Source organism: Typopeltis vanoorti, chromosome 22 (genome assembly GCF_054136105.1).
Source record: "Typopeltis vanoorti isolate ZY-2024b chromosome 22, IOZ_Tvanoo_1.0, whole genome shotgun sequence".
Classification (NCBI taxonomy): domain Eukaryota; kingdom Metazoa; phylum Arthropoda; class Arachnida; order Uropygi; family Thelyphonidae; genus Typopeltis; species Typopeltis vanoorti.
The window spans coordinates 53209993-53231313 of NC_143570.1; the positions used below are offsets into that span (position 1 = coordinate 53209993).

The 21321-nt window shown below is 36.9% G+C and overlaps 1 protein-coding gene across 8 annotated transcripts in view; it reads right to left on the minus strand.

Moving 5' to 3' along the window:
• The window catches only part of LOC150094422 (tyrosine-protein phosphatase Lar-like), a 1380317-nt gene that overhangs the window by 374211 nt on the left and 984785 nt on the right, over positions 1–21321 (minus strand). For all 8 annotated transcript variants that reach the window (XM_090412197.1, XM_090412199.1, XM_090412204.1 and 5 more), the window contains one exon: positions 7382–7693. In XM_090412197.1, coding sequence (XP_090268323.1) covers positions 7382–7693 — 312 coding nt within the window. The remainder of the gene's footprint in view (positions 1–7381; positions 7694–21321) is intronic.

Here is a 21321-nt window from a genome sequence, read left to right on the forward strand (position 1 = left end):
ACACCAGAACTAATCATTAAGCATAACTCAAATGATAATATATGCCAATAAATCAGTTAAATACACAAACAGAACCGATATCCTTTTCTGTGTTATTTATCATTATCTTTAGAATTTATTTTATACTTTTATCATTTTGAATATGTGTCATAATGTTTCCTAGTCTGTATACCAAACTGAAGAGCTTATTTTTTGTTTTGGGTTTAATGGTGGAAAGACAGTTATGGTCATGCTATGCCAGTACAGAAGATTATAAATAAGTGGCACATACATGTATAAAAATCTATTTAAAAACAAATGAACATAAATAGAATATAGCATAAACACATAGAAATATCAGTGTTGTAAAACAAACATAAAATGTGTAGAAACATACATAAAATGGAGTATAAAAAGGGCAGAAAAATTCATAAAACATTTGTAAAAAAAAAAAAAAAAAAAAGGTTTTAAAAGAATATAAACAATAAATTAAACTAATAAAATTAATATGTACATATGTTAAAGATACCAAGCTATTTTAACATATACCCAAGGTAAAAAACTTTCTACATAATATGTACATACTTTTAAACTGGTAAACACTCATACTCTGTAAAAATTTAAAAATCAGGATGACATTTGATGAGTCTGATAAAATCTGCCTGAGTGTATAGGGCTCAGCCAGATTATGAAGATTATAAAAGACATGATAAAATTGGGACTAAATTAAGGGACTAAAAAGAAGTCAGTCAATTAATATATGAATGATAGTTAGTTCTCACAAAACTCACACATAGGCATGTCATCAATACTCAACAGGAAGGAGTGTGTAAAATAGCTGTAACATGTGCAGAGCTGAGCAATAAGCTATTTTAACTTTATGGTCCTATATAGACTAGCCTGCCACAATAAGTTCTATCAAATTGATTAGATAGAACTTATTATTGGTATCTCTATTCCATGATCACTGCCACTGTGAATCCAAAGAGTCAGTTCCAACAAAATGATATATATAAATTATTTTTGTTTAATGATTAAGTGATTTTATTTTTTTATTGTTTAGAATGAGTGACGAAAATTGTTTATTTAAAAACCCAATTATGCTGTGAAGCACAGCACTTCATCTCATTCAATGAAAAAAGGTTCCAGGTTGGTATCATGACTATCATTAATCTTGATGAAGTTCATTCTGACATCACTCTCCTATTTCTGAGACAAGGATGAAACCAGTTTAGTCAAAAGCACAAAAACCTTTATCAGCTGAACTTTGTAGACCTTTGTAAAACTGCATGATTCCATCTTCATTAATATTTCCAACAAGACAATGCCAGCTATATAGCTGGCATTCTAAAGGTACTTTGAAGACCATTCAATGCTACAGAGACATTTTTCTCTCAGCTGGCACACAATCAAGACCTAGTGCTGTTTAATTACTCCATCTTCTGATTGTTGACACATATAAGTCAAGAATGGGGATTTTAAAAGAGTATTTTGTCCCCGAGAACACTAATCCCGGTAATCTAGCAGAATAAAATTGATTGCTGAAAGACAGAGAGAGAGAGACTGGGATCATAAAACATAAGGTATATATTTTTATGAATAATGTTTTTCAACTGCACATGTATTTTTATTAAAAACAGAAATGTCAAAATTCTGAAAACTTTTGAATTAAGATTGTATACATACATTAACAAATAAATTTAATATCAAATATTTATTATAAATACAATAACAATTAATACAATAATTTATTATGAATATGTTCCATTAATTCATTATGAATATAAAATATTGTAAAATGGAGTAACCAATTTTATTCAATCCATGATCTGAGTTCATAATATTTTATAGATAAATTATAACAATATCAATTATAAATACATATAAGCATTATATATATATATATATATATATATATATATATATTTTTTTTTTTATATAAATCAAGTGGATGTTAAATCCAGCATTAGTTCATATTTCGAATTTAGGGACGCAAAACACAGTGTTAAAATGATTATTTTACTAATTATTAATAAAATAACACTTGACGTTTCGTCCCCTGTATTGAGGCCATCATCAGAAGGATACATGTGTATAGGGAACCATGCTACATGCTCTTGCACTCTATACCAGTAAATTAAATCTATGCTGTTAATTAATCTTTTTCTTAGCCTGACCTCTAGTGATAATTAAATAAAATAAAAATTGAAAAAAATAAATAAATAAATAAAATAAAAAAAAGTTAGTAAATAAAATAAAAAACTACAATAAACTGTCCTCATGTACTAAGATTCTTCTGGATTTGTACAGTTCAGATTGTTATACTATGATTTTCTTCAGGACTTGTACAGGAAGAAACATTCAATAGCAACTTGAACTGTACAAGTCCTGAAGAAAACCATAGTATAATAATCTGAACTGTACAAATCCAGAAGAATCTTAGTACATGAGGACTTTAGCAGAGTTTATTGTAGTTTTATTTATTTTTTACGATTTTTTATTTATTTATTTTTATTTTTTTCAATTTTTATTTTATTTTATTTAATTATCACTAGAGGTCAGGCTAAGAAAAAGATTAATTTACAGCATAGATTTAATTTACTGGTATAGAGCGCAAGAGCATGTAGCTTAGTTCCCCATGTATCCTTCTGATGATGACCTCAATACAGTGGTTGAAATGTCAAGTGTTTATTTTATTAATAATTAGTAAAATAATCATTTCAACATGTGTGTTTTGTGTCCCTAAATTCGTAAATATGAATGTTGATCACCATGTAACCTTAAAAGAAACAGCATTATTTCAAATTATTTCAATGTAGAAACTATGAAAGTTTTGGAACTTTTTGAGTGTATTCCCATAAGCTCTCTAGTCAACTCTTTTTTAACAAAACTTTCATAGTTTTTACATTTGGTTTTAAAATAATGCTGGATTTAATATCCACTTGATTTATATAAATTTGTATTAACGAACTGAAGCCTCTTTTGGCTCTTTATTTTAGTAAATTATATGTTATTGTATTTCAAGAGGATGAAATAACCTTGGAAAGAGTACAGAGACAGATAAAAATTATATCAAGGCTGCACAATGTTGGTTATGAGAATAGCCTGAGGGCATGCAAACTGCAGAGTCTGGCAGGCAGAAGATAAAGAGGCGAAATGAGTGAGACATCTAAACTGTTCAAAAGTCTTTACACGATTGACCCTGGGAGATTTTTCATATAGTGAAACAAGGGATCTGGAAGTTTTGAAAGGAACTGTGAGGGGATAAGAAGTGGCTATTTTGCATGGAAGGTTGCTGAACCATGGAATGCATTGCCTGACAAGATTGTGAAAGTGGAGTCAGTAAATCTATTTAAGAAATAGTATAGCAGACTTTGAGTTGTCTAAGATGGACACCCACAATAAGTCCTGTGAATCCATGGAGGTCCTGAAGATTACTGAATTTTTAATATAATATGAAAATATGAATTGCAAAAAATATATGGCAAATGAAATTCAGAAGACAGACTGTAGAAGTGTAAGGAGGTTAGGAGGATGAGGAAGAAAATGTTAACATTTTCTTATAAAACACAAAGCATACCTCATTTTTGCTCGATTCTTCAGTGATGAGGAATCAAGCAAATGTCATCGCCTTACAGGAGGAATTAAATAGACTGTATGAGTGGGCAACAGTCTGCAACTGTCAGTTCAATGCTGAAAAAGTATATGGTTCTGAAATTCAGTAGGCAACAACAAGATGCAAAGTATACACTTGGTAGGGAAATTTCAGAAGAAGTTGAGCAAATAAGTAACTTTGGAGTAGTGGTGGACAGAAATCTGAAGTTCAGCGGTCACAGAGTACAAGATGTGAAGTCATCACATCAGATCATGGTAATAATGCAAGGAACCTTAATGTGCAGAAATAGAGGTTCTGGTTCACTGTACACTGATCAGAACAATCAGGGGATATTTTAGTTTCTGTCGGATAATTATAAATTTCTGCAAATAATTACAATTATTGGGTTATAATTATAACTGGATTATAATTATAATTATACCCAATTAGGAAAGGTGGGCCTTGAAGATGTATGTATAAAGCCCCACCTTTCCTAATTGGGTTGTGGGGACAGCAGCTGCAAGAGGTACTTCCAATGGTCACAATCCTCCACCACCAAGCTCAGGTGTTCTGGTGGGACTCCCAAACGTGTCCACCTAAGGTTTTGAATATAATCTATCCAGAGAGTCCTTGGCCTTCCACCCTCTGGCTTGGCAAAGAGGGCCTGTTGGGAGAGCGTTTCTTGTGACATTCTGATCAGGTGCCCGTACCGTCTGACTCTGTCGAGTCTTGTCAGCCCCGTAACCACTTGAAGGACCCTCATTTTAGCCACTCGGATTCATGTCTGCATTCTTTCAGTCATTACCCGATTCTCATGACCATAGGTGAGGATGGGGACATAAACTGTATTGAAGACAGCCAGCTTTACCTTCTGGCTTAACTCCTGCTTCAATACTACTGAACGGCCAAGCTCCTGCAATATTGTGCTTGCTGAGCCAATCCAAGTATCTAGTTCTACGTCCCACCTTCCATCACTCGTGAACATGGACCCAAGGTATTGAAACTTTTTCACCTCGCTCAGTGGGACTCCATTCACAAGTAGAGTGCATTGGGATGGTTGTCTTGAGACCACAAATGTTTCAGTTTTGGCAACACTGATCTTCATTCCAGCTTCTGCACAAACAGCTACAAACCTATCCAGGGTCTGCTGGAAGTTATCTATGGAAGAGCTAAGCAGAAGTAGGTCATCTGCAAAAAGCAGATGTCTAATGCTACATCTTCCAATTCTGACACACCCGAGAGATTGGATTGCAATCTCTCGGGTCTCCCTTCTTGAAGACTGGTATTATTATGACTGTCTGCCATTGCTTTGGTGCTCACCCAGATATCCAAACAGCCTGACACTCGAGTCATCCAAAGAACACCATCTCGATTTAAGGCTTTTAGCATACTTTATACATGACTAAATATTTCTTACTTATGGATAGGGTGTAATTGATGAGATATTGTTTAAATAATCGATATTACAAATTTAACAAATTATATATTTTAGAGTGAAATAATTTTAACAGGAATAACAAAAAGAATAGGCCAAATGCTTTTGTCAATTTTTAATAGGGCGTATGGTTTCCATTAACAGCGGTACATCTTGATTGCATGGACCTAATAAGATTCTTCTGTGAGAGCAATTTCAAGCTCTTGAAGCAATTGTGGTGGCGCCAGTCGAGCAGAAACGCACCTAACTAAAGCATCCCGGGCATGTTCGATTGGATTACAATCCGGTGAACAGGCAGGTCAGTCCATTCGTTCAATATCTTCTTCCTCAAACCACTATTGTACCAAATTTGCATGGTGTGGACGAGCATTGTCATCCATAAAAATAAATTCTTCGCCAATTGCACAGCAGCATATGGATGAACTATAGATTCCAAAATCTCATCGCGATACCTTTGGGCTGTTAAAGAACCATTTCTGATAAAACAGAGATCAGTATGGCCTCCTATACTTATTACAGCCATACCATCAAACTCCCATCTTGATGTTGGGGTCTTTCATGAACAAACTGTGGATTATTTCTTGTTCTTCCACTTTCATGCCATATCAAGTAAGTCAGTTACCTGGTTGCAGACTGAACCTGGACTCATCACTAAAAATGACACGAGCCCAAACCTCACTTGACCAACTGCAGTGTTCCTGTGCCCAAATTCTTTGGGCCCTTTTGTGATTTGCAGTAAGTGGAATGCAAACCATTAGTCTTCGAGCATATATATAAACCTATGGCACGAAGACAATTTCATACTGTCTGTATCAATACCAGCCTCCCTGTTGCTGGGAAAAGTTCGCTTCAAAGTTGTGTTGCGTTAAATGCTTGATTTGTTCTGGCAAGTGATAAGAAATACTGAATGTCTCTTGGAGTTATTGTGAGGGGCAAACATTTCCCGTCTCCATAAAGAGATTCCAAATTCAGAATTCAGATACATGACACGCTTGAGTGACAACTTGCTGCGTTTGTCCAGCTTCCAATCGACCAATGGCTCTGCAAGCCACGGATTCCGGGATATCATGTTGCTCTGCCATTTTCAACAAAATAATGGGTGGTAGGTAGCACAAGTTTACAACTGAAATGATTATTATGCACTGTGGAAATGAGTGCAACAAGCCATGCTTTTGTACCCCTCTCCACATGCTAATACGGCTGACATGTTTCGACAAGTCTTAACATGATTTTGTATGCAGTTGCGTGTTCTACACTGTTGTATATTAAGAATATTTTAAAATAAATGTGTTACAAAATAAATTACATTTTATTTAAAATAAAATGTAAATTATTTTTAGAACTTTATAGTTTACAAGAAAACCAAAATATCCTCTAATTGTTTTGAGAGTATATAAGGCTTTGATCAAGTCTTGTATGGATTATGGTTTTTAGGTGATGAGGATATATTGGAAAATGTTCAGAGAGGACTGACTAATGTGATAACGTCTTTGGGATATAAAGAAAGATTGAGGGAATGCAGTTTGCAAGGCCTTGGAAATAGAAGGAAGAGACATTTAAGTTGATAAAGGGTTGTTACTGAGTTAATGTGGAAGAAATTTTTTATAGAATGGGGGAAGGGGATAGAACAAGGGGACATCTCTGGAAGCTGTATAACGAGGGTGTCAGCCGAGGTATAAGGAGCATGTTCTTTGCTCCTTTGAGAGTGGTTGGTGATGGAATGCATTGTCCAAAATTGTAGTGAACATCGTTATACACTGAATAAGTTTAAAGCATGGCTTGATGGGCTATTTGTATACCTTCCATGATGAGTCTTTTGACTACATGAAGGTCTGGTGTTAATAATAAAAGGGAAGTTGAAGTTCAAAAGTCACATAGCCAAAATTGCAAATACAACTCAGAGTACTTGGATTACCATGTACAAATTTGGTCTCCTGGGTCCGGGGATAAATACTGAGGAAAGACTGCATATATAAGAGATACAAAGTTGACATTGGGATTATGGAATGTAGATTACAGGAAGAGATTGAGAGTGTGTGGACTACAGACACTGATAGACAGGAGAAAGTGTGGTGATATTAAAGAAGTCTATAAACTTCTGAAGGATATTAACTGATGAAATTTTTTGTTATATAGACATTGGAAGAGGATAAGAAGCATCTGAAGTTAAGTTTGTGTGTGGTTAATTTTTTTTCTTACAGAGAAGCAAGTGAATGGAATAGTTCGCCTGTTAAAGTGGTGAATGCATCTAGTGTGAATGATAATATGGCCTTCTTCTATGACTCTTGACTCCCTGGAAGTCTCTGATGATGATAGTAATAATAATAAATACGGGTTCAGAGATGAGAAACATTGCTTTAGATAATACTTACCACCCCCCAAAGTTCTTGAGGTCTTAGCTCGACTCCGAGTACCGTCACCTTTCCTTGTCACTGCAGCTACCTGCACTGAATATTCTGTATCTGGTTGTAATCCTGTTACATTATATTCTTCTGCATCTTCCTCAGCAACATCATATCGCATTGGTTCATTTACAAGATCACCTTCTTTATTCATTTCTTGCACATGTATCTGATAGCCACGTATAAGTCCATTGCGATCTCTGTTAGCTGGAGGTTTCCACTGTACACTTATAGCAGTGCTATTAATAGCTGCTACTTTAACCTGCCTTGGTTCTCCAGGCACTACATAAAGAAATTATTTTAATTTGATCATATAAGCATGGCATCAAATATCTAACCTAACATTAAAAAAGATATTCAATCAAATAAAAACAAGGTTAACATTTATAATGATGCTTCACAGTATAAACACCATAATAGGAAAAGATAAGTAATTTAAATTACTAATATGTTGTTGGATTTCTAAGAAGCATCTTCAGAGTACAAATCATAAGTGTCATCATATGTACTTTCACAGTTAAACTGGTCCAGTACTTGTAACTTGGCAGATGTTTGATCACCTCATCTGAATGTTATCTAGTCCATCAGCAGTTAAGTGGCATTTAAACAAAAAAAATTGTATTTCTTCTTTCATAAATAGCCTATTATATTCTTCTGTACCACTCAAAGAGTACAGAATTTGTTATTTTTCTGCTTTACATTTTTGGGCAAGGAACTCAAAGTGATATGAAGTTACCACTGATGCTTTAGCAAAAATCACCCTTGGAGTGTTGACAATTGCTGTTAGGTCAGCAAATTGTGCATCTGTTATATACAAGAATGAAAAGTAGGTAGGTGGTATATCTGCCCTTCATTTTTTGGATTTTATCCCTTATTTCTTTGCTGATGCTTGCTATTGTTGTTGAACACCTATACTGGATACAGGATTCCTTTAGGCTATGATAATGTGTCTTGATTGGGCTCAAGTACATTTGAAAGCAATGAGTTTTATGTTGTGTAACATATGCAAAAAAATACTCATACTCTAAGCTTTTTTCTGTGCTTGCTTGGCAGAATAATCAGTGTTCCACCAAGGTTTAGGGAAAAGTGGAAATTGGCTAGATAGTTGTGACAGTTTCTGTAATATACTCTGTCACATAATTCACTGCATCACTGTTAGGAGGTGAAGTGAACACTGCAGAAATTACTTCTGCTAGAGAAGAGAAGGTGAGTCAGTCAGCTTGCTCAATTTTCCATTGTGATATCTGTGATGTAGTACATGGCTGTCCATGAAGAAAAAATGAATATCACAGCAAAGTAATTGCTGCCAAATAGGATGTCATCAGTTTTCCACTTAAAGAGTGGATAAAGGGAAAGTAAGCAGACAGTCAAGTCAGTGACAGTGAAGGTTCTGGTAGGCATATGAATGAAGATATTGCTTCCTCTATTTAACAGGAAAAGGTTACTGTCATCAAGCATATACTTAACTATTCCTCTGATGTTAATTTGGGCACTACTTCTTCAGAGTGTTGCGTCCATTTAAATCTCCTATTAAAAATAGGTGGGATGGTAACTTTTTTTTTTTTTTAAATATCTAATCTGCTCACCAAAGGCCATAAGACATATAGCACATCATGTTCCTCTTGCCCACACATATGCCATGTGTGGAACAGGAGGAATCTGTTCACATTTTGTTTGAACAGCTGAGGGGTTGTAATCTTTGGGGAACGCAGAGTATGTGGGACTGTTCCAAAGGACAGAAGTAGATTGACTGCAATATTACGTCATCAAAGTCTTCCTGAGAGATATCTGCAGCAGGAGGTAAGCAGATGCAGTAAACTGTTATAAGAGATCCAACTGAGAGATGGCAACTGCCTCTACATTTGCATTAAGTAGGACTTGCTGGAAAGAAATATGGTTTCCCACAAGGATGGTGACTCCTCTGTGGATAGGCCAATCACCTATCTTGTCCTTATGAATGATGGCCATATTTCATAATGCTAGATTCACTGGGCTTGTAGCATCTCAAATATGTTTTCTGAAAGCAAAAAACAGATCAGTTTATACTCCTGAAAGAGAGACTTGATGTCATTGATGCTTTGATGGAATCCACAAAAATTTCATTGTAGAAAAGTTTTCATTATTTTTTTATTATCTGATTTCTGATGTTGAGAAGTCATTTCATAGGCCTTGGATTTCTCCCCCCTTTTTGGAGAATTGTGGATGGCCAGAGTCCATCATTTCTTCATTAGGTAAAATATCCAAGACATCATCAAACTGGACTCCCTCTAGGGCACCATGTATATTGTTTTACATTCTTGTTGGGGGAAATGAAGGTATCCATTCCAACTATTAATAGGTCTAAAGGTATGTCCTCGATCCAACATGGACACGTTCCATTATTTTATTTTATTTTTATTTTTTAAATTAGTGATTCTCATGTAATGGGACAATTTTTGGCACATCCTCTGGAGTGAGCGCATATTAATAATTCTCTTCTATGAGTTTTAAAGAGACTACAAGCAAAGCATAACATTCAGAAATGTTGTAATTGTGAAAGTGTGGTACCAACATATGAATTAAGGTCCCTACTGACACTTTCTTTACAGTTGCTTTTGCAGCATAGGATGGTTTACCACTAGATTTGCTAAATTTGTGGTATCTGCTGTCAATGCCTCGTGATAAGGGATGCTCTGATTGGTTTCTATTTCTTGGATCTACTTTTCATTCTTCCATCTTTGGAATGCTCAGGAGTATGCTGGGTAATCTCGCTCACAATTAGAATATTTCAGCATTTAGCTCTTAGTCTTGGTCTTGCGATCTTCACTATCACTGTGGGATACCGATGGCAGAGCCAAAACAGGCAGTTGGCAAGTGATCATGCTTCTGACATTTAAAGCAGTGCAAAAGTTTCAAGATATAAAACCTAACCATGCAGTTTAGATATCCTGCTTTCACAGATAGTGGTGGTTTAGGTGTGTTGAAAGTAAGGATGATGTTCCTATTGGGAACCAGATGACCATCCCTATGTGTGAGTATTCTGCTCATGGCTGTCATGCCTTGGTCTTTCATTTTGGAACAGATCTTTTTGTCAAGAACATCGAGGAGATCCCACTCTTGATCTACTCCTTGAGAGTAGATTAAATTCTCTGTGTGTGTGAGGGGTGACTGTGATTGGCATTCCCCTGACAAATGTTGCATAAAGAAGATACTCTGATGGTGTCTGTGCTGTTGTTCCTACAAGAATGTTTCTGAACAAAGTTTCTTCACTGATTTTGGAGATCTGCCAACTCTTCCAAACCCTTGTGGACGAAGATGGGTGAATTTTCTCAAGTAGACATTCTTCAGTTGAGTGTAATATTAAAAGGTTTATATATATTTATTGCTGCCGCTGATGGTTTTTTTTTCTTGATTTTGTTTTCATTTCATTTTGCAATGGTTTCTGCACATGATTGGGGTTTATAGAGTGCCTTGATAAACTTGAGGAGAAACAATTGCTCACCCTCAATGGGAGTTTGTTTCCGCACCAGAGCTCCCCCCCCCCTCCCCGTACACACCACAGAGCCACACATGGATGCAAGCAATAACTGCACTCGAGAGAGGAATGATAGGGCTACTCCATATGCTATACTCCCACCAGAACTCGCCTTGGGCATTGTTCCCAGACCATGGAAAAGAAGACTTACTGAGTTTCAAGTATGTTTCCTGCATGCAAAAGGGTACTGGTTTATACTTCAGAAAGAGTTGATGTTATCAATGGTTTGACAGAATCAACAACAATTCCATCGTAGAAATGTTTCATTATTTCTTTTTTGGTGGTATCATCTGGCTTCTGATGTTATAAGGTTTTGTTTTTGTTGTCAGGTTTTTTTTTTTTTTTTTTTTAAATTTCTGGAAAATTGTGAATAGCCAGTGTCCATCATTTCTTCTTCGTCAGGGAAAAATATCCAAGGCATCATCAAAATGGACTCCGTCTAGGGCACAGGTATATTAACTGCTCTGCATTCCTGTAAGGGGAAATGGAAGTATCTTTCACAACTATTAATAGGTCTGAAGGTATGTCTGATCTTTTGAAGCAAAGTTCATTATTTTTTTAGTTACTTAATTCTTGTGTGGTGGGGCAATTTTTGGGATGTCCTCAGGAGAGAATCGATATCACTTTTTCTTTTTTATTCATGCTAAAGAAACAAAAGAGAAAATTCGATATTGGATCACCCCTGATGACATGCCAAAAGTTGTCCCATCACACAAGAATTCAGTAATTAAAAAAATAATGGAACATGGCTACAGACGATCAAAGACACCTTCACACCTCCATTTTCTCCAACAGGAATATAAAGCAATTAAGCAATTGCAAATCAGAGTCCAAAGTAGTGTGAAATTTTCAGGACCACTCCCCCCACCTTTCTATATGTCCATAGGTTGTACTGAACAGCAAACATGGGGGAGGGGAAAATTGCATTTCAGTAATGTATGTAAGATGGGATAGTAATGACTCAGGAGAAGCAGAAAGAAAAACATTCCCATAAAAAGCATAGAAAAAGAACTAAAATGTCAGTATCACCATTCAGGTTCCTTCAACATGAACAGGTGCCTTACTTTTGTAAGCGAAATCTGTCCAAAGAGAATGAAGCTGATCCTTTAGCAAATGGTTTGGGGATTACTACATGAGTGTGTGGTTTGAAAGTGGCTTGGAGACTATATTTATGGAGAAACTTGGCTATTTTTCAGCTGTACTCTGGATATGGGAGATGAGAATAGTTTTGCTGTGATGACCTTGTGTATTAGTTGTTGGCATGTAGTATATTTTCTATTTTATAGGGATTGTAGGCAGTGACTAAAAATTGTTGCATTCGAACAAATACATTACATATTTGTTCGAATGTCATTTGAACAAATATGTAATGTATGTAAGCATTTTGAGGATGCCATACTGTTGGGAGTGCATGGTGCGATTGCATATCTAGCACTTTTCAGTTTATGTGAGTTGCTTATAAACAGAAAAGGATAACGAATCTTGGATTTATCTAAAAAATGATATCTGGAAAATTAATGGGTGATTTGGCAGTCATGTAACTAGGTCTAGAAAGGGAGGCTTGTTTCATTTTCTATGAATCATATTTTTGGATGGTGGCTGTTTTAAATAAATTAAAAAGGTTTCTAAGGTCAAATAGCAAATGCATTATCATTTACATCACATAGCAGACTGCTGGATTGTATGCAGCTCAGTTGAGTGCCTGGGTTCCTAGAAATTCGATAGAGAAATTGGTTTTGAGAGGGAGAATCCTTTGCAATTCCATCTAGCTGTTGGTATATTTTTTCTTTCCATTAGAAATAACTTCAATCCATGGGAAATTTAAATAATTAAAATAAGTCCAGCAGAAATGAGGCTTAAGGGCAAGATTTCTGTTGACTGATGTAAATAAGCAGCAGTCCGTGTAGCTCAGTCGAAGTGGTGTTTGCACTCCTCAGGACTAAACCGCTTGAAGGTAGACTTCGAGTTCATGTCTAGTCGCTGACTAGAGGAACTTTGAGTGCTGCAAGTGAACGTGGCAGTCATTTTGGTTTGAGAAAAAGTGTTTTTAAATTAAAGTAAAGTGAGTCTTTTTGTCTCAAATTGTGCTGCAGTTGTGCTTCAGTTGGATACAAGCGTCCTTCAGTCATGTTATTGTTGAAACTTTGTTATATATATATATATATATATATATTGTGTTTTCGATGTTGTTTGCTGCACTACTTCAGCGTCTAAAGATGGCGTTCCAGCAAGAGACGTACGTCAGTGGCTCAGAGGACTTCACTACAAAAGTTTAGCTCTGCCTTGGATTTTTCGCAGTGGATGCATTGCAGAAACTGCTATATGTATGTGATGAACAATGTGAAGGATCTGTGGACTGTTTGGCTAAATAAAAAGAATGAAAACGTCAACGAAAGTGAGAAGTGTCGGGATAGACTGAAGCGATTAGGAATGGAAGCAGACGTCGGGACCATAGTGGAAGAGCTTCGGCAGGAGATTGTGAAATTAAAAAGTGACCATCTAATGCAAGAGAAAGTGGAAGTGCTCAGTAAGGAGGTTCTGGAAATTAAAACTGAATAAAATGTGTTGAACAGAGAAATTAGGACTATGGAGATTACTTTAGCTGAAGTAACTAGAACAGGATTAAGTAAGGAAGGAGTCTTTGGTGAATGATGAAGTAATAATTAGTATGGGAGTGATTGGGAGTTGACAGAATGAAAGCACAAGAAGTCCAGCAGAAATGAGATGTCATGAAAGTGAGGGGGTAAGTAAAAGAGTGTTGAAGGAAAGTAATGAAACTGGGAGAGTCATGTTGAATAACGTAACTTCATATCTAATCCAAACAAGTGGGTGACACTTGTTTGGATTTGAATGAAGTTATGAGTGGTACAACATATGGTGATTCTATGATTAAAGGGTATGGAGGGCAGTATGCCTCAGGAGCGCTTGACTGGTGGAACAATAGAGAGAGTAACTTGAAAAATAAAGAGAGGGCATAATGTAGAAAAGATGATAGTTGTGGTGGGTACAAATGACCTGGGTGGTAGTATTAATCAGGTAGCAAAAGATTTAAGAACATTTTTGGATATCGTGAAGAAGAAAAGTGTCAAAGGGAGGATAGTGTGTGGGCTGCCTTGTTTTGACAATTATGAGTAGATGAGTGATGATAATGAATGATATGATTGCCATAATAATAAATTTAGTTTAATCCTTTATCCAAGTGTAAGCAAACAAAGTCTGCGCCTGAAGTATCTTCAGGACTGAGGTAACTCGTAGTAAAGGTGGACCAAGCTCTCATCACTCCTTGTCTCAGTATCTCCCATAATGCAGCACATCTCCTTGCAGACATGTACAATGCTATGCATTAAGGTAAGGGCCACTACCCAGACCGGTTTCAACCTTTATTGAGGACTCGCCAGTGGGAGTCAGACCAGAAGTGGTGATGCTATGGAAGAAGCAATGGAGAGGTCATATTTACCTATACAAGTTGCCAAAAGGTGTACAACCTTATTATTAAAATACTTTGGATATAGAGAAAGACATTGGAAGTTTATTTTCCACTTGGTTAGACTATAATAAATTTAGTTTAATCCTTTATCCAAGTGTCATCATCATCATCAAATTCCTGACATGTACCCTCAAGGGATGTACAGGATATGATAGTACTACATGACAAATTTACATCATTACTAACTTCCTATCTACAATTTTCCTCCAAATCACTCTGTTACTTGTCAAGACGCTCCTTGTCTCATCTCCCATAATGCACTTTGCATTATGGGAGATACTGAGACAAGGAGTGAAGAGAGCTTGGTCCACTTTTACTATGAGTTGCCTTGGTCCTGAAGATACTTCAGGCACAAACTTTGTTTGCTTACACTTGGATAAAGGATTAAACTAAATTTATTATAGTCTAACCATCTAACGAAGTGGAAAATAAACTTCCGATATGATTGCAAGAATGTGCAAAACAAGAGCTCTGGAATTTGTTGATGTCTGGAGTGTGTTTGAAGGCAAAAGACAGCTGTATGCAAGAGACGAGTTGCATCTGAACATGGAAGGTCATAAGCGATTGAAGTTACTGTTTTCTAAACAAGTTGAAGTAATTGAGCAGGGTAACTAAAACTGAAAAGGTTGAGTGTAAGAGGGAGAAACTGATGCAGTGAATGTATATTTGTTGATCCTTTTTCCTGGAAAAATTTGAAGAATAGAGTGGATAAAAACGGCATGGGACTACTGAAATTAGTAGAATGCATATCAGTTCTAAAGCTGGCATAAGAACTAAAGGGAATCTGCAATTTTTGTATACTAATGCAAGAAGCATTCGAAAGAAGACGGAAGAATTTTTGAATTTGAAAAATTTTTGAAAAATTGAAACAAGACGGAAGAACATTAGTCAGTACAATCTCACCAAAAGTTGTAGGCATTAGTGAAACTTGGCTCTCAGCAGATGTGGTTACTGGAATTGAATGTGATGGATACAGTATTTTCAGGGAGGATAAGGAGGAGTAATGTTGATGATAGCTGATGAGCTGCAGCCAAAGAAAGTAGTATATCAAGAGGATAGACATGTGAATGATAGTTCATTTGAGGCGGTCTGGTGTGAAATTGTGACCAATGCAACCAAATATACAATTCGTTGCTGCTATAGGCCAGGGGTACAGGGGGTGATATTAAATTCATGCATTAGCAAATTAGTGTAATGAGTGCAGGGTTAGTGATTATTATGGGGGAATTTTAATTATGGAAATATCACGTGGCAAAAACGAAATGGAATTCATACCTTCTAAGAAGGGACTCGTGGTGTGAGAGTGTTGGACGTGGTCATTTGTTTTCAGAGGACATATGCATAAGTAAGGTGTCCTCGTTAGTTCCGATTGGTAATAGCGATCATGTGGTGTTGACTTGGGAGGTTGCAAACTTTGTGGATTTCTCTCTTAAGAAGTGGTATATGGAACTACAGAAAAAGTAATTATAACAAGCTTCAGAGTGAGTTTACAGCCGTCCTATGGCAGAACATATTACAGAGGGAAGGAAGAGGAAGGCAATATCAAAATGTATTCCCATGGTCAGGAAGAGAAACAAAGTAATCGTCAGATGGATGAGTAGTAGTATCAGGCTTGATCTGCAAAAAAAAGAGAATGTTATGGAGAATTTACAAGGAAAAAGGCGATCAGTACACCCATGAGCAGTATAAGGCTCAAGCTAGGAAGGTTACCAGCACAGTAAGAAAAGCTAAATCAGATTATGAGAAGACCTTAGCCAAGGAGATCAATGGTAATCCCAAAGAGTTCTTCTGCTATGTGGCAAGTAAAAGGAAGAATGACTTTGGAAGGATAACCTTAGTGACTGCTGATGATATTGAGGCGACCAATTCAGATGTAATACTGGAGTTACTGAGTGATCACTTTTCAAAAGTTTATCACCCAAGTGAGAATATCTCTGTACCTATAGCAATAACTAATGGGAGAAATGAAGTTAATAAATCAGCAGTACTTAGTATATTGCAGAATTTAAATGCAAACATTGCTGTAGGAATATCAGCATGGAATATCAGCTCGGGTATTGCATGAATGTGCAAAGGAATTGTCAAGGCACTTACTTGATTATTTAACTTAAGTTTGAACTCTGGTATGGTCCCTAGGGAGTGGAAGGAAATCAAAGTAGTTCCTTTGCATAAAGGTGGCTCTAAAACTGTGGTAGTTAATCACAGACCAATCACCATCTCAGGAGTGGTGGTAAAAGTATTGGAAAAGTTGGTTAAAGACAGAAATCAAGAATGGGTGGATCAGAATATGATACTCTATAGGGGCCAACATGGTTTTGTTAAAGGTCGATACTGCCTTAGCAATTTATTAACTTTTTATAATAGAATGACATCTGAGTTGGACAAAGCAAATGGCTACACGGTGGTACTTCTGGCCTTTGTTAAGGCTTTTGACAGGATACCCCCATGGAATACTGTTGCACAAATTGGAGCAGATCGGGATGGATACTAAACTGGTGATATGGATAAGAGAATGGCTCAGGGAGAGATACCAGAAAGTGGTGTATGGAGGAGTAGAGTACAGGATGAGGCAGTGATCAGTGGTGTGCCTCAGGGCTCTATTGCTTGGGTTGTTATTGTTTAATTTGTACATAAATACTATAGGAAATGGCTTGAAGGGAGATATTCAGTTGTTTGCTGATGCTGCAAAGTTGGGTAGTGCAATAAAAAATCAAGCTGATGTTGAAAGTTTGCAGGATGATTTAAATAAGCTGGAAAAATGGGAAAAAGGATGTCAGTTCAATGTGGAAAAGTGGAAAGTTATGCATTTTGGGATTAAAAGATTACCAGCTGTGTGCTACATTGATGGTATGGTACTCTGAGAGATTGATGAGGCTCGGGACTTGGGGGTGTTGATGGATAGGGAGATGAAGTTCACAGAACACATTGCTAAGGTGTCCAAGATTGCATAGGATTACTTAGTTATTGAAGAACACACTAACATCCAGAGATAAAGAGGTTATTATTCTCCTTTATAAGATGTTGATACTTTCACATTTGGATTACAGTGCTGAAGTCTGGTCTGAATTACTTGGAGATGAGGAGGTTGTGGAGAGAGTTCAGATGACAGTGACTAAGTTGGTGATTGATGTAAAAAATGCTCCCTACATTGATAGACTGAGAGCTTGCGGATTGCAGAGGTTGGTTGATATGGGAGGGAGAAGAGGAGATATGATAGAAACTTTAAATGACTAAAAGGATTTTATAAGATTGATGCAGAGGAAATATTTCAGCTGTGTGATAGTGATGGAAGAACAAGAGGTCATCCCTGGAAATTAAGGAAAAGTGTGGTTAACAAGGGTGTGTGAGAACTAGATTTTTTGTCTCGAGGGTGGTGAATGGATGGAATGCATTGCCTGACTCAGTTCTTCATCTGTAAATGAATTCAAGAAGAGATATGATAGATATGGTGTTGATAGTCTGAGTTTCTGTGATGAGTCTACTGACTCCATGGGGATACCCATAATAATAATAATAATAAAAAATAAAGCAATAACATAAAAATTTATCAGGATGTCTGAATTATTTCAAGTCAAGATTTCTTATTCAAGTGGTGAAGATTTTTCATCTGGAGGGTGGTGAATGGATGGAATGCATTGCCTGACTCAGTTCTTCATCTGTAAATGAATTCAAGAAGAGATATCATAGATATGGTGTTGATAGTTGGGTTTCTGCGATGCTCCATAGAGATACCGTAATAATAATAATAAAAAATAAAGCAATAATATAAAAATTTATCAGGATGTCTGAATTATTTCAAGTCAAGATTTCTTATTCAAGTGCTGAAGACTTGACCTAAAAAATTTTAAGTCAAGAATTTTTAGCAAATAAGAGCAAGTTTTTGTGGATGGGGAAGGGGAGGATTTTGCAAACTCTCTGGCATTTGTAGGTGGAGCTGTAATGCTGTCAAAGGGGGTATCAGGCATGTGAATTTGTAAAGAAGCCTCATAAAGTACAGTTTAGATTTTTGATTATCTCTTTCAGTGAAGAAACACTTTTGACACCACTGGGATCCATTATGACAGTTATCTGGTTTTATCCTTATCTACTTTTGTTATAATTTTTTTTTTTTGTATGTTTTTAAGGCTGCAATTTCTTTTGGTGGAATGTTGCTCTCTGGGGTTTGGATTTTATTATTTTAGAATGCTAGTCACATCTGAACAAATAATCATTTGCAGGATCATAGGCATAAATAACTCTCACTGTCTGATTTCCCATTTTGAAATGTGTGTACATCAGTCTACTTAAGATGAATGCCTGCCAATTAAAAGTTATTCAACCCTATGGATATAGCTTTGTCATAATAATAATAATAAACCATAATACAGTGGTACCTTGAGATGCGAGTTTAATTCATTCCATGACCGAGCTCGTAAGTCAAAATGCTCGTATCTCAAATCAATTTTCCCCACTGAAATTAATTAAGATGAGATTAATTCGTACCAGCCCCCAAAAAACCACTCCAATTTTTTTATAATAATGTATTTATAATGAACAAATATTGTATACAAACAAAATAAAACCAAATATAGTACATACATGTAAAAGAGAATCTAAAGAAATAAACAGATGTTGGCAGAGCCGATTAACGTATGGTATTAATTTTTTCTTTCACTTCACTTTTGCTTAACTTATTTTTCTTCTTCACTAGTTTTTTCTTTTTTGCCATGCTTTTGTCACTTTCATCTGCAGGACATTTCAATAGAAACCTGTCCAAGGAGCTTTGTTTCTTCCTCCCTTTTAGAATGTTTCTGAAATGAGTTAGGCAAGTGTCATTAAATAGCGCCGCCACACAACCAGTTGCAACTTTTTCGGGGTGTTTCGTTTCAATAAAGTCTGAAATTTTTTCCCACATTGCCAACACTTTCTTTATCTCACTTGAAAAGATAATAACCTCCTCTGCCTCTGCGGTTGTACCAATCTCCTGCAGAACCTCCGTATGTTGCTGCGTGTATAGTTCCGTCAACTCCTCCATCGTCAGTTCCTCGGAATGTGCGGCGACAAGGTCTTTGATGTCTCCCTCATCCACCTCCAAGCTCATGGACTTTCCGAGGGACACAATCTCCTCCAGCACTTCTGTTCAGGTCTAAATCCTTCAAAGTCCCTTTCAGCCTGGGACCTTGACCTCTGCTTTTTCCATGCAGAGGTCAAGGTCCCTTTGTAACACCTTGCCAGGCCATATCAATAATTTGGAGGCATATGACAATGTTGTAGTGGTCCTTCCAGAACTCTCGAAGGGTGAGGTTTGTGCTCTCCATAACCTCAAAGCAGCGTCGGAACATGTGTTTGGTAAAAGGTTTCTTGAAGGAGATCATCTGTTGGTCCATGGGCTGTAGAATAAGGGTGATGTTGGGTGGAAAGTAGAGAACCTTTATAAAGCTGAACTCCTCGAGGGTGTCGTCCTCAAGGTTTGGTGGGTGGGCAGAAGCATTGTCAAGGACGAGAAGGGCTTGCAGGGGTAAGTCACTGACCTCGAGGTATTCCTTAACAGCAGGACCAAAGACCAAGTTGACCCACTGCACAAAAAACTGCCAGGTGACCCCGCTTTTGGGTTTGCGTCCACAAAATCTGCAGTTTTTCTTTTAAAACCTTATGTGTCTTGAAGGCTCTGGGGTTTTCTGAGTGGTATACGAGCAGCGGCTTGATCTTGCAGTTGCCACTCGCATTTGCACACAGTGCAAGTGTCAACCTATCATTCATGTGCTTGTGACCTGGCATCTTCTTTTCTTCTGCCGTTATGTAAGTTTTGCTTGGCATCTTCTTCCAGAAGAGCCTCGTCTCGTCACAGTTGACAACTTGTTGGGGGATGTATCCTTTGGCTTCGATCAATTCAGCAAAGGTTTTTACAAATTCCTCAGCTGCCTTAGAATCAGAGCTCACTGCCTCACTATGCCTGACAGCGGAGTGAATGACGGTCCTTTTTCGTAAATTTTTGAATCACCCATGACTGGCTTTGAACTGCTCTTGTGAAGCCTCCTGTGCTGAAGTATCTGGGGTTTGCTGCAGCAAATCTGCGTAAATGGCTCGTGCCTTCTCGCAAATTATAGTCTCTGTCACAGTGTCTCCTGCGAGCTGCTTCCCCGTCAACCAAAAAATCAGCAGGTTCTCCATCTTTTCATGGACAGAGTTGCGTAGCTTTGAAATAATTTTAATGCCCTTAGCTGGAGTTATAGCCTTTATCGAGTCCTTCTGCTTCAGAATAGTACATATCGTAGAAGTAGTGTGATCGTACTGCGTTGCCAAATTACTCTTGCGCCTTGCTCATGTTTGTCCATTATCTCATGCTTTAATTCCATGGATATCACCTTTTTCCTTTTCTCACCACTGTTCTTTACACTCACCTTCTTTGGACTCATGGTTATACAAAAAAAATTAGCTAAATAACTGTACATACAAAAAAAAACCCCACAAAATTAAAACTCAACATGACAGAATGAACAAATGAGTGAACTGAATGATGCGCAAGACTCGGGAATCTGAGCAGAGTGGTGGTTGTGATATCACCGAAGCAGGCTCGTATCTCAAATTCTGGCTCGTAACTCAAGGCAAAAAATCGACCTAGTGACAGAGCGTATCTCAAAAAACTCATATGTTGGGGCACTCGTATCTCAAGGCACCACTGTATTAGGAATCATGTCTACAACTACTTAAAAAAAATTATTTAATACATTTTTTTTAAAAGAAAAAACAGAAACAAGACAAAAACCATTTTTCTAGATATTTTCAAGCCGTGTTGGCTTACATGGTTGCGATGCCAGATATCCAACCAATATTCATGGGTTTGAATCACACCATAGCAATGGAAGTTTTGGAATGTGTTCAGGTGGCAGATAATGTCACTGCCCAGTGTGAGATGACTACTCTGCTTAA